At 37.4% G+C, this 14496-nt stretch overlaps 1 protein-coding gene across 3 annotated transcripts in view; it reads left to right on the top strand.

Annotated features, from left to right (window-relative positions):
• HELZ (helicase with zinc finger) overlaps positions 1-14496 on the top strand; it is a 139442-nt gene that overhangs the window by 23336 nt on the left and 101610 nt on the right. For all 3 annotated transcript variants that reach the window (XM_034789686.1, XM_034789687.1, XM_034789688.1), the window contains 7 exons: positions 2542-2666; positions 5831-5887; positions 7301-7352; positions 7858-7933; positions 11127-11325; positions 12391-12498; positions 12875-13172. In XM_034789686.1, the coding sequence (XP_034645577.1) occupies positions 2542-2666; positions 5831-5887; positions 7301-7352; positions 7858-7933; positions 11127-11325; positions 12391-12498; positions 12875-13172 (915 nt within the window). The remainder of the gene's footprint in view (positions 1-2541; positions 2667-5830; positions 5888-7300; positions 7353-7857; positions 7934-11126; positions 11326-12390; positions 12499-12874; positions 13173-14496) is intronic.

Genomic DNA, 14496 nt, shown 5'->3' on the forward strand with positions numbered 1-14496 from the left:
TTTATCATTTCTGAATATTTTCTATGTATTCATCATATGCAATTCTGTCCTTAAAACAGTGCTATATTTAAAATCCACCTATTGTATCTGCTGCTAGAGCCAGAGATGCATTATTCTGAACTGGCCTGCACAGTCGTCCTTCCTGACAGTGAATAAAGAGCCAGGAAGAGATGTATGGAAGGATGAATAATGGCGAGAGGAGGGAGAAGAGAGAATGCCGTTAAATTAATTGTATTTTCATTGACTAATATTCTGAGGACCAAATCTGGGTCCTATTGAAGTCAAATGGAAGATTTGCCATTGATTGCAGTAAGGGTGGGATTTATCCTTGAGACAGCTTTGTGACTTACACGGGGAGACTATCTTTGTTTCTTCTCAGCATGTATAGCAGATACCTGAATATTTCAAAGGAGCTATACAGTTAAGAATATTTTTCCTTATTGGGCACCTATAATATGGTAATTGCTGAAAAAATATGCCAACTGTAGAGCAGATTAACATGTATTTTTAATTTAAACAGATCTCTTTTGAAATGCGTGGTAGGGAGAAAAAATTAAACAGTGTTCTGACCATGATAAGCCTTTAAAATCAGACTCACTTACAGGGCTGTTCTAGACGGAAGTCTGGTCTAGCATATTATACGTACAAATCTTTTTTTTCTCCAGGTCTAAAATATGTAATTTTAGAACAATTTGAATACCAAAACGATTTTTATAATCTCTATATAAACAGATTTGATAGTCTTGCCCTATTCTGTACTTTTAATTGATCTTCTCCCTGCAGCTAGCATTTCAAGACAGCTGCAGAGGTTGTCTCGGTGGGTCTAAGTTTTTTATTACTATTGAAAGGACATTTTAAAATAAAAATGCCATGCGTGTATCAAGTTTTAGGCCTGTCGGCTATAACGGTATCCATTGAAACATGCACAAACCTTTTTGACCGAAAAAGCTTTATTCAATCTGCAGTTATGACTTTTTACAAGACTTGACATATTGCAGACACCAATGACTTCATTTTGATTTAAAAGGAATGAAAGGCATGCATGCTAGAAGTATGTATTCTCTACAAACAGTTGTATTTACTGATAGAAGCACAAGGGCTTACTGTAAGAGTGAATCTCTTAAATTATTCCATAAAGAGTCAAAGAATTTTGCTAAAAATGAAAAGTTACAATGTGCTGGCCTACTGCAACAGAATGCTTTAGCTAAATAACTCCAATTAAATATATAAAATATCTTAATTGATTAAAGTTCGAGGTATGTTATCCTAATTAACAACTGTCATACATCTTAAAACTGAGTTTCTGGAGCTTTGTTTTTCCTTCTGATTTGGGAAGTAAGTCTCTATTCTGAAATTGTTGTCAGCAGCCGCAGTGTGATTTGAATTCAGAGAGTCATGTTTTAGGCATCTTAAAATCAGGGTTTGGTTGCCGTTATATAGTGGAAAACATGTCCTGTCATTTTTTTATATAGATGTTCTTTTGGGACTATTCTTTCGTTGATGTGTTCACATAATTTCCCATAACGACATGTACACCTATTAAGTGGGAGAATTGATTTGTTTTTTGAGAATCTAATCCTGCAGTCCTTGTGCTGTAAACTTCCCATTAGCATTAATGGGAGCTACACACATCTAAGAACTGCATAACTGGTGATTGGCAGTAGAAACACAAGTGATGACATTGTCTGCAATAATAACAATGTATATTTTTGACTGTAACTCTAACAAACAGGCTTCCTACATTATTACAATTTGCATGCATAATTTTACTTAACGTTTCAGTCTCTTAAAAAGGAAATTTTCTTTCTGGCCAAGTAACACATATAATTAAGTGTTATTACTACTGGACTGGAGCATTTCTGTATCATGAAATAAATCCTTTTGCTATTGCAAATGTCAAGGAAAGTATCTGTTTGGCTAGCTATCTGATCCCATAGTTTACTGGTACAAAGTTTACTGTTACATGAAGCTTTTAAATATCAGGAACAAAACAATCATTCCTATTGCAGCACGAGTGAATACCAAGTCACCTGGACTATTTTGTTTTAAAGTAGTAAGAATATTAATTTCTTTGGAGCAACTGACCAATGAAGAGGTTTGGTAAATTTGCAAACTACAAAGTATGCTTTTTGCTAGCATGAATGGATCCTCATGAACATGTTTTTATCACCAAAATGTGGTTTGTTGCAGTTTTGATTCTTGGAGGGATGAGGGAGATCCTTTGTATCCTTGTCAAAGAGCTGAAGTAACTGTCCCCTAACTTCAAGGATGCTGTCACCACCCTTTTGGCTAAAGGATGATGGGCTTGCATCTCCTTTGAGCTCATCTACATAATTTCTTAGTTCGTGGGAGATGTCACTGCTAAATGACAGTAGGCATGAGGGCAAAGCCAGTCCAAGCCTTGCCGATTCAGGAAGGGAAGGTGCAAACCTAGTTCTCAGATGACATTTTAGTTTTAAAGGTGAAGGGAAAACTGAGTTGGGTGTAGTTAAGTTTGTACTGTCTTGTGGTGGGGCTAAAAGTTGGTGCTTTGTGTTGCAGTGCTGGGAGAGGGACTGGCCAAGGGAGATGGCTCTTTCCGTGCAGTGCTTTGCTGCATGCATCTTAAAGGGAAGCTGCAAGTTGTATCTAATGTTCTTTCCAAATCACTGATGGGTGAATCATTGGTAAGTGGATGTGATTTAATTTACAACACTTGAAAACTAATTTCCTTTTGGATTTTTTTTAGTCATTTAGTAGCAAACCTCAGATTGTCTCTTTGACCAATAGATAACAATAAAATAGTTCATATGGAAAATCCAAGGATAAATGTATATTAAAACATTCAGGTGCTCATATGTAAGCAAGAGCCCAGGTTGTTGCTTTACCAATGTTTCTGAGCCAGTGCGCTTTTTTGCGGATTTTTTTCTACTTTTGTTACAAATCTGTAGAATGTTCAAATTAGTTGTCTGCCTCTAATCCCCATGGAATGTACTGTAATTTTTGTACATGTGCCATTTAATAGAGCAGAGCATACGTTTCCATCCTTTTTGCCTGTATTTTAACCATCCACCTGAGACCTTTTTGTGTGTGCTTCAGTTGACTAAGTTCAGCTTTTATAGCAGAAAGCACCTGGATGTGATTAGATTTTTTAAAGATGACTCAAATTGTTTTTAAGTAAACTTCACAGCTGTTGGACATAGAAAATAATCCAAATACTTCATTCTAAAATCAAATAGTTTGACTCGCCTGCTGCGACCTGAGTTCAAGTTTCCTCTTTTAGGCCCTCATCCAGCAGAGCACTTACAGAGGTGCTTTACCTCATGCACATGAGTAGTCTCCCTGACTCCAGTCACGTGGAAAGTTAAGGATGTACATCAGCCGTCACAGGATTTACTATCTGTGTTCAGTTTCTCACAGTTTCAGTTTCACACAGTTTCAGTATCTGTGCTCCAGGTTTCACCTGTACGAGCTGATGGTAACACTAACATCAAAGGTAGTGTAAGGAAGGCTCTGCTCTGCTCTCAGAGGTGTTAATGACTTCAAAAGCTCCTTGAGGAGAAACCCTGAACTCAGGCCTTGGGAAGAAAAAGCAAAAAAGCGTTCTGTGAAAGCAAGTTTTTAATACGTTTATCATTTTAAGGGTGTTCCTATAATTGTTGAATGATTTAAGAGCTTAAACATGCAGCATTAATACTAATATATATAAAATACCATAAGCCCACTTGTTGCTATACAATATCTGAGCTGTGCCAAATAATTGTTGGGTCTTTGCTCTGAAGAGTATAAAATCTAAAGCCTACTTGAAGATTAAAATGTTTGGTAGAAATGGTGGTGGTACAAATCTCCTTTCACTTTCATCAGGGAAGGGGCTCTTGTTTTCCCTATTGCGGTTGATGGCTGTAGCGATCAACCATTGGGACTACTGTCCCTTGATTGGAGGGCTTCCATTGATGAATCCTGGCATCTTTAACAAGTCTTGGGATTGGTTGACATGCAGTGCGACACTGACTGTAAACATGCCTCTTCCTGTTATACCTCCTTATAACATCTAAGATTGGGGTGCTGTGCAAGGAACAAATATGCATCTTGGGTATCCTACTGCATGTAGATGATTGGCTAGTTGTGAAGAAATCTAAATTTGGATATAAATATTGTAACGGCAGAGGAATACATTATGTTGGTGTAATACACTCCTGATGGCAAACAAATTTGCTGAGATATATTCTCTCTTTAAAATAACGCACTCTCTGAGTAATAATTTACTTTTATCTGATATGGTTATGAAGATAAACAAAAGAATGAAAAGGATTGACATACATTTTCATGCCTTTTAGTAGGAGTTTGCCTTCAGAAAAAATAATGTAAATAGCCAAATACTCCATTACCTAGGCAATGCATTTCAGGCAGTTATGCTACAGTGGGTTGACACATAGCTTGGTCTTTCTAAGTGAAGCCCCTACGCCCAAGCTGAAACTTACGATCTCATGACAGATCAAAGATCATAATTCGTGGTTGTTTTCAGTAGGAGTATTAAAGCCAGCAAATGGTTTACTGACTTCTCTCAGTGTCTGTGTGGAGTAATTCAATGAATAAAGTTTGGAGTGCTTTTACTTGAAGAAGCTGGAATGCATCCAGCTTCCCCCACAGTAGTATAAGGGAATGATTCTCAGTAACTTAAATTCTTTATGCTCTATATTTGAGCCCTACGAGTTGGATTTGTGAATTCTGCTTTTGGAAAGAAATGGAATAGCATTTCAAATAAAAGCTCTGTGTATGAGGATTATCAAATTTGCAGACTGGCAGTAAAGATATTTGAGTTTCATTTTGCTGCTCTCCAGTACAGGTGGAATGTAAAGGAGGATTATAACAATCTGCTATCTAACAAACTCAGTGGCACTTAATAAATGCAGTAAGTGGTCAGTTAAATGAAACCACAGACCTGAATCAGAACTCCTGAGTTCAGGATCATGCCCTCAATGTGTATGAGATTGCTTTACTTTAGATAAATTAATTTTAAAGGATTTTACTTGGGATTCCCTTGAATGTGAAGTTATTTTTCAGTTAGAAGGCTAACCCTTACATTGTAGTGAAAACTGTTACAGATGAGTTAAAGGGAACATACTCCAGAATGGAAAGAGTTAGACTGTAAATGTAATCAATTTGCAAAATAGCTTCTTGAGAAGAAGTGACTAGATCATGGATACAGTAGTGTGAATTTCTGATATTGACTCCTTCTGAGTTGGAGTAAATATTCTAATAACAGTAATAATACCTAGCTCTTCTATAGAACTTGTCATCAATAGATCTCAAAGCTCTTTATAAAGGAGGGTCAGTATCATCATCCCCATTTTACAGATGGGGAAGCTGAGGCACAGAGAAGTGAAATGACTTGCCCAAGGCCACCCACCAGGCCAGTGGTCATGCTGTGAATAGAATCCAGGTCTCTTGAATCCCTTTCCGGTGGGCCACAGTGCCTCTAGGGTATTTGTTCTGAATTATACTGTCTTGTGAATGTTGAGGCTATTAATGCTTCATGTGGGTGACTGCCAGATTTCCTAGAGTTTATTTACCAAGTTGTCCTGCACATGTATCCCATTTTGCCTGACACCTGTCGCGTGAGATTAGCTTTTATCAACGGCAAGTTTCCTTGTTGCATAATAATGTTTGCTCAGTGTTGCACAGTATGTCATTTACCATTATGTAATAAAACTCAACAGCTCATTTGTCTTCCCCTCTTGCCCATCCCCTTTCCCAAATATTGGGTAGAAAAAAATGTTCCTTGCTGCCTGTGTTTACCATAGCAGAGGATTTACGTACCGAATGCACTAACGTTTTTCTCTTTCCCTAGAACGGGATGGTAACTAAAGATTTGACAAGACTAAAAATGCTTCTTGCTGAAACAGAGGTAAGATTAAGTATGTTATTGGGAAGAAGGTGACAACTGATCAATTGCAGGGTGTTTTGTTCCGTGCTCCTTGAACAAGGTCTATTGGGCACCATAGCCTCCACTGCCCTACCAGTCTTTACCATCTTTAAAGCAGCCTTACACCAGTCTTGGATCTTTGTTTTTGACGAAAGAATAAGAAAAATGCTGAAAAGTGGTTGTCTGTGGCTTGCAGTATTGAGCAGGGAAAAATGAGAACATCCACATACACTCTATTTATTTCTTATGACTCAGAAAGTGATTCCTCTTTCCAGGGGAGATTATCCACTAGAGCGCTTAGCTGTGTCCTAAACATGACGTAAGACTTAAAGTGACTAGCAAATTCTAGATGCTCCATCAACATCTGTAGGAGGGAAGGGTTAGTCTAAACATTCTATATATTGATTGAATTACTGTTTTCGTATATGAACTTTGTTCATATTCTTCAAATCATTGCTTTTCTTTTCGTCTAAATATAAAATGAATTGAGGTGTCAGTACATTGTAAGACTGTACTCTTATTCCAGATGCAAATTAAAATGATTGCACTTCGACTCTTTCTGTTGCATCTATGTTCAGCTTTGGAACAAGCTGCTCAATGACCAGCCCACTACTTCATTTGCCAATGTCATATGTTAAATTCTTATGTCTCTAACAGCAGTATGATTCACTCACAAAAATAATAGTCCCTCTTTTTTAAACAATAGCTTTTAAAAAAAGGACACACACTCCGTTCCACTAAGGCCATTTTGTGCCATGGGAGTGATTCAGACTGATCTTAAAATAGCCAGCGAGAGCTCTCCGCTGGCAGAGATGTGCCTCTGCAACTTTCTGCACCAGCTGCCTCTCCTACCCCAGTAAAAGGTAGAAAAAAGGGATATCAGATGTTTGAGGGGTGGTTGTGGCCGGGAGGGGACATAGAGTAGTAGAGCTCTACCATACCTAATCCTCCCCTGGCATAAGAGCCATTATGGGCCTTATACCAGTGGCAGACGTTAGAATAGGCCCCCGCTACTGTTCTTACTTCCACAGGGGTTGGATTGATGAGGATCAGCGAGCTGTGACTGGCTCCTATTGACCACAGTTTGATGTTGTGGTGAACTGGGGTCAAAGTTTTTAGATAGTACAATTAAATTTTTTTCTTTCATCAGAGAAGTACACTGTGGTACAGTAGATTTAACGTTCACATTAGGTTTCCCCCGTTCAGTTACTGTGATTACTGGCATGTTAACATGAGACCCAGGTTTGTGACCAGAATGTTGTTTGAACTAGTTGAGATTTTTTTTCGTACTGACCATTAAAATACAATCTCTTATGACTACAGTAGCAAAATGGAACTTACAGTCAAAATCTTGATATGTGAACTAACATATCTTTTTTTTGTTTTTAATTGCAGGCATCAGCTAGCAAAGTACCCTCAGGATACCATGGGGAAGATTTGGAAGATGGTAAGTAGAACATACTTAAAAGATGCTTTGAGTTGCATGGTGAAGCATTGACGATGGAACCACTGTAGCTGTCTGAAGAAACACCGTTGTCTTGTACAGGCACGGCCCAATCATTTGTCCCTGATGTTTAGTTGGAGGGAAGGCACTAGCAATAAAGGGGAACACTGCATGAATAGTTAGCTTAAGTCAATGAAATGGGAGAGACATGCCCCCTCTCCAGTTTTGTTTGGAGACTCCAGGCCACATTTATTGGTCAATTTGTTATGGGAATACTACAGATTAATTTGTGTAACTTGCTTTATATGATTCCAACTTTTGTCCCACATAAATTTCTCAGGTATTGAAATCAATTGCGCAGTAGATTGCTATGGGGAAACAGCAGACCTGCTTGTGTGTTTATATCCTGTGAGATGGTGTTCAGAAACATATAACCCTGTGTAGTTACTACCAATAATTCTAATACTGGCAACTGGAAAAATAACCAGAATCCTCCATTACTCTACAGGCTCTCAGGATGGTTGGCAATTCCGCCCCCCACCCAGGGGTGTCACAAGTAGTGAGGAGTACACATTGTGTAAGAGGTAAAGTGATATAGTTTTATCGGTGATAAACCTCTGTTTAAGGGATAATTTCATTTCTTTTATTTGCCCATAACTGTTTAATTCATGAGTGGAGAAACTATGAGGTCAAGGAATATAACCTACCTGTTAGATCAGGGAACCCATTCACAGTGTGACTCTGGTTAAGTCACTTCACTTCTCAGCACATCAGTTTCTCTCTCTGTAAAATGAAGTCAGTAACACCAAACCTTAAGTATGATTAAGCCCATTTTGCAGAGGGAGAAGCTCACACACACAGGTGAAATGCCTTGCTCAAGATCACACAACCTGTGCTAAGACTGGCATTCTTAACTTCAATCTCTCTTTCTCAGTCCATTAGACCATGCTGCCTGTGTATGGAGTATGTAGTTTTTATCATTAGTAAAAGCGCCAAAAGATATATTAACCTGGGAAGTCCTGCACTGTGACTTGATTCCGTCTTGCATGTGTCATGTATGCAGAAATTAATTTCCCAGGGTGTGTAGCAATCTGACCTGCTTTTCAGCTGGTATGATTGAGCGTGTGAAAATCTAGGTTGTTTGGACCTGATTTTTCAGAGGTGCTGAGCACCTGCAACTCCCATTGATGTTTTCGGTGCTCAGCCTTTTATAATTTCATGCTGGTAATCATGCCAGGAGATTGACGACTTGATTTTGGTAGCCTTTTGATGACATTCACAGAAGAGGAGCATTGTGTGAAGTTTGTCATCTTGCTCCTGGGCTTGGTTATTTGAATGTTGCTAATTGTCTTTTTTTGCCATATGAAAGAAGCAGCAGCATTTTAGAAAAATCAGGCCTGCTGTTTTTAACTCTCAATATTGTACCTTTATAAAGAGTGGCATTTTGAGCCAGATTTTTAATCCCAGTTCTGAATTTTGTTCCATTAAAGATATAATCTAATGTCCACTGATTACTTCTGTATTACAGGAGCTATTAACTTTGGGTTGAGAAGAAGGTCTTGATTAGTGAATCCATGTGATTATTATAATTCTGGCTGTGGGAGTTAGATTTATTTATAAAAAGACAGTAAGAACACTGAATATTAATTTTTGAAATCACAGTTGTCTTGAGGGTGGCACCTGGCAATAGAGATGTGGCATCTACTAGATAATGAAATGAAGGAATTGCAAGATGTACTCAATAAGGAACTGAATGTGTAAAGTAAATGTAATTGTTGCTAGAAGTACTGAGAAATGAAAGCGTGTGCAATACTAGTTAATAGTGAATGATTTAAAGTGCTGTATCGTCCTATTAAGTGTTGATGAGGAAGAACCCAAGTACTTGTTTCTAGAAATATTTTCTCGAAAATGATAACACTTCTAATACAAAGGGAAAACATTTTCTAAATAATAGTAAAATTTCCAAATATCCAGCAGTGTATATTATGGTTTATTTTTTTTTTATTAGGTCAGGAATGAATTTGAAATTTCTTCTTAAGGGATGTTGATAAAATTATCCATTCAAAACACAATCTCTTACATGTATTGCTAGTAATAGTATAGATTGTTTTAAATTTAAACAATTTCTTTTACTCACATTTTTATAAATTTGTTTTGTGTTTGCCCTTCATTTAGTTTAGTCTGTGAAAATAGACTAGTCAGTTTCACTTTTTAATCCTAATCAGTTTCACTCTAGAATTCTCATGCACTGGTACACTGAGGTTAGAAACATTGCAGGGAGTGTTTAAATCCAAACAAAGAAATGTTTTCAGTGAAAATATTTTAAGTAAATAATAGGAGAACACTTCTGTTAACATGATATCTAAAACGTTTACTTTCTTTTATACACAATTTACACTTCGAGCCTTCACAACACAGTGACATCATTTTAAACTTTCTAAACTTTTCTTAAAGGGAAAGAGTATGCTAATTCAAATAATCAACTGTAAGTAAATGTGGCTTGTATATCAGACACTTTGCTTCAAGATTTTTCTGTGATTTTTCAACCACATAGCTCAAGATTTACCATCTAATTTGCATTGTTACATAATATATTTACTACGAAATGGTCATAACATTAATCATCATGTGCTGTATCTATCAATGATTTGAGTATCTAACTTGTAACTTACATTTCTGTGGTTTGAGCTAGTTGATCCATCCTCTTTTTCAGTAACACATCAATGTGGGAAGATGTCTAAATTCATCCTGTAGTGTAAACTTATATACGAACATAATGTTATTATTACACATTTTCTACATTTACAAGATCATGGCTTGGATCCTTGGCTGTCGTCAGCTGTTTGGTACATGTGGTGTTATAATTAATCAATCTTATGCTGTATACCAGATGATTTCATAATACTGTCAAACCTTAAAAATTAAATTCGGTCCTCCAATTCTCCCTCCATCTAGTCTAATTTTTTAAGTATTTACAGCTTTAAAGAATGATAGAACTGCAGCTGCAGCAGCTGACATGTTAAAGTTCTAGCTACAAAAATATTTTCCAAATAATATAGCTATTTGAATGCAAAGTGTAGAATAACAGCTGCATAGCATTTTCTGAGAAAACTGCAATTCTTAAATTGTGTGTGGGCGATAAGATGACACTAAAGGGATTTCTTAATTTTAAAGCATAAGCAAAATGATATCACATGGGAACATTACTTTACATTATTTAAAAAAAATCCACAAATATAATAAAGTATTGTACACATACTTGGTCTGACTCTCTTGTTTCAAAGAGGCTGGTGTTCAGTATGTCCTTTGGGAGATTTTCTAAATCTATCTATAGAACATTTATTTACACAATATGTACCTGAAGTTAACTAAAAGAACCACATGATGTCACTGTTGCTTCAGAAAACTTCTGCTGAAAGAGCACTTATCATGATAAGTGTGTCATTGACATTGTTAGGTGTTCAGCACGTATTTATTTGAACGTAAAAGTTTCTTAGTAAAGTGATTTATGGCCCTTTATGGTTAAATTAGAAAAATTCTGCATATACCATTATGGGCATTACTGCAAGAGAGGCTGCTGCTGAACAATCCTGTATATACATGTATATGTAGCTAAACCAGTTTCTAGTGACTGATCCTGCAATTTTATGTTTTATGTGAGAGAATCAAAAGCCAGAAGAAAACTCTTTGAAGTGAAATCTCAATTATTGTTTGTTTTGTTTTTAAATTGGAACTTTGAAAAGTTTGAGGCATAATTGTCTTTCATGTTTTATGTAGATTTTTAGAGCAAGGGATCTGCAGGTACGGTGCACAGTGTACTTCAGCACATTCCCAGGAAGAGCTAACAGAATGGCAAAAACGATACGCTTCCCGCTTGATAAGATTAAAACAACAGAAGGAAAACAAACAATGTTCGGGTAGTTATATGGAAACCTTGATTGAGAAATGGATGAATTCGTTATCTCCTGAGAAAGTGGTAAGGAAAACAAACTCCTTCTCTGTGTTCATATTTAAAACTATCAGATGAGCCTGTTTTTAGCCCTTATCACTAGAACTGGTCGAATTATTCATTACCAAGAAACTTTTCCTACTTACAAAGCTTTCATAGACTGAGAGTAGTTTCTACAAATGCAGTTGTTCTCCTCAGGAATTCAGTAAGGAGTTTGTGAACTACAGCTTGTGGATTGATCGTGAATTGTCATGCGGTGGTGTTCCTGCTCCCTGATCAGATGGTGGTACTTTTTAAACTGAAGCATTAATTTTCAGTGGCGAATACTCCTTTTTGTGCGTGACTCCCCTTCTTTGCTTGCAGTTTGCATGAAGAAAAGCCATTCCCCGAACTTCATTTGGTCATACAAACGTTTATGAATACTGAAGAGTAAGGGTTATGGATCTGATCAAACCCAACAGCTCTTTGCAATTCCAAAGAATGTTTGTGGCACTAGTTTTGCAGCACTCAACCAGCTCTTCTCATGACTGATGCGAAGGAGTTTCTTTTCACTCTATCTACTGTTGATAAAATCTGGGAAAAGTGGGCAATTTGCCAAATGGTTTAATGAGCAGTAAGCCTGATTCTGCTCTCATGGTACTCTAGTACTCTCACTGAAGTCACTGAGAATATTGGGTCTGTTGGGAATGCAGTCTTGGTGCCTTATTGTATAAGACCCTTATTTCCAACTGAAATCTTAGACCTAACTGAGCTAAACTGATTTTTGAGATCCATGCCTATGAAAATCAGGTAGTGTTTGTTCTCCCTGGATGATGGTTGTTTTGTTTTGTTTTTTTTTGCATACATAATGTGATGTTGTTGAGTTAAAATCTTAATTGTTATCTGCCTCTCTGATTTAGCGCATATCTGAATTAGTGCTTGTCCTGTGCTGATATTAGAATCCTGCACAATCTTTTTGCTGAAACCAACCCTCAACTTAGGAAACAATCATTTTACCCTTTCTGTTTTAAGATATTAACTTGGCCTGAATGTCTTCTTTATTGGCAACGTCTGTAGAAGTTTAACGCTAGGTTTCTTTCTCTTTAAATCTAGCTTAGTGAATGTGTAGAAGGAGTGAGAGTAGAGCATAATCCTGAACTATCGGTTACTGTCACCACCAAAAAGTCTCAACAAACGTGGACATTTGTTCTCACTTGTAAGGTAGGATTCCTTCTCTTTTGAAAATGGATAAATATTAACGCTAGCATTCTGCAGCACTTGGATCTTATTTCTTTGCTGCAGTAAAACTACAGACTTTTGCAGTTAAGTGTTTCAACTCCAAAATGGTTCTTTTAAAGTGAAGTAGTGGGGTATGGTCCAACCTCCACTCTATTTCTCTCCACTGGGGTGGCGATTGCTGGTGTGGATGCTGGGAGTTATGGGGACACTATGTTCTGGAGCGTGCAGAGACTCAGCTGTGCCTGCTGAATGAAGCTGAGGCTTCTTTTAGCCTCCCCTAATCTGGCCTCAAATGAAGCACTTCATAAAATAGTTTTTAGCATTTTATTGTCACTTCAATATTTGCATTTCTCTGTAGCCTGCAAGAATGCTGTATCGAGTGGCATTGCTTTATGATGCCCATCGTCCTCATTTCAATATCGTTGCAATATCTGCTGGAGACAGCACTACCCAGGTATCACAAGAAGTCCCAGAAAACTGTCAGGAATGGATAGGAGGAAAGATGGCCCAAAATGGAATAGATCATTACATTTACAAAGTCAGTATAGCCTTTAACACGGAAATCTTTGGAACATTTCGCCAAACCGTAGTGTTTGATTTTGGGTTGGAACCAGTACTCATGCAACGAGTAATGATTGATGCTGCTTCAACAGAAGGTAATGTTCTGCTATTTTTCTTTTTCTACTGAACAGACTTGATAGAAATGTCCAAAAGAATGTTTCTCTTTGTGGTAATTTTGAGAATCAGAAACACGTCCTGCACTACTCATCAGTCAGTATGATCAGCATTTGATGTTTTGTGTTCTCCCGTTGTATGATAATCAGTTTACTATAAATACAAGATAATTTGTCATGCTATTTTTTTTCCTTTTCTCATCTCTGTGCAGAACATTTGTTAGATAATGAATGTCCTTCAGGATATAATATATAATGTCTAACATGTCTATAAATTATCAGATGGGTAGCTGTGTTAGTCTGGATCTGTAAAAAGTGACAAAGAGTCCTGTGGCATCTTACAGACTAACAGAAGTATTGGAGCATGAGCTTTTGTGGGTGAATACCCACTTCGTCAGACGCACGTGGTGGAAATTTCTTGCCTGCATATTTATACCTGCCTCTGGAAATTTCCACCACATGCGTCTGACGAAGTGGGTATTCACCCACGAAAGCTTATGCTCCAATACTTCTGTTAGTCTGTAAGGTGCCACAGGACTCTATGTCTATAAATGTAGATTTTAGGCCAGATGTTCAGCAGGTATAAATTGCTATAGTGTCATTGGAGTTAATGTTGCCTTGCCAATTTACAGGAGACCGTCTGGTCCTAAGTCCTGATATAGAAATGCTAGAAATTGTAGGAAAGCAATATTGTCTCTACTTGAACACACAAAAATAATCATGTTTTCAGCCCAGTGCAAGTTAAATTTGAACTAAATGTTGCCATGGCCATTGTGTTCTGTTTACTGTATTGGTCTGTTCCTGTCAGTTACAGGAAATCAGGACTTTCTGTTCTAAGCACCTCATTATCAGAAAGATGTCTACAAATTGGTAGGCATTCAAAGAAGAAGGGGAAAGATGATCAAGGAGCAGGAGTGATTGACTTATGGGGAAAGATTAAAAGAGCTAAATGTGTGTTGCTTGGCAACAAGCAAAGAAGGTAGGGTGAGGCTTGGTAGTCATCTGTGTCTCTACGAAGATTGGAGAGATGAGAAGACTAACGGGCCTAAGAAGCATTTTTACTATGTTGCAATGAGAATAACCAGGATTAATGAGATGAAACCAAGGGAAGGAAAATTGAGGTTGTGTCTGAGAAAAATAGATTTTGGCAGAGTTTCCCAAGAGAGGTGGTTACAACTCCTTTGCTTGGGACATTTTAAAGCAACTGAGTGCTAGAGTCAGACAGACGTGAATAATGGCTGATATTCAGTTCTGCTTTGCTAGTATCCTTTCTCATTGTTTTTGAATAAATAAAACCAATTTGTTG

The sequence above is a fragment of the Trachemys scripta genome, chromosome 14, assembly GCF_013100865.1.
Source record: "Trachemys scripta elegans isolate TJP31775 chromosome 14, CAS_Tse_1.0, whole genome shotgun sequence".
NCBI classification, from domain to species: Eukaryota; Metazoa; Chordata; order Testudines; family Emydidae; genus Trachemys; species Trachemys scripta.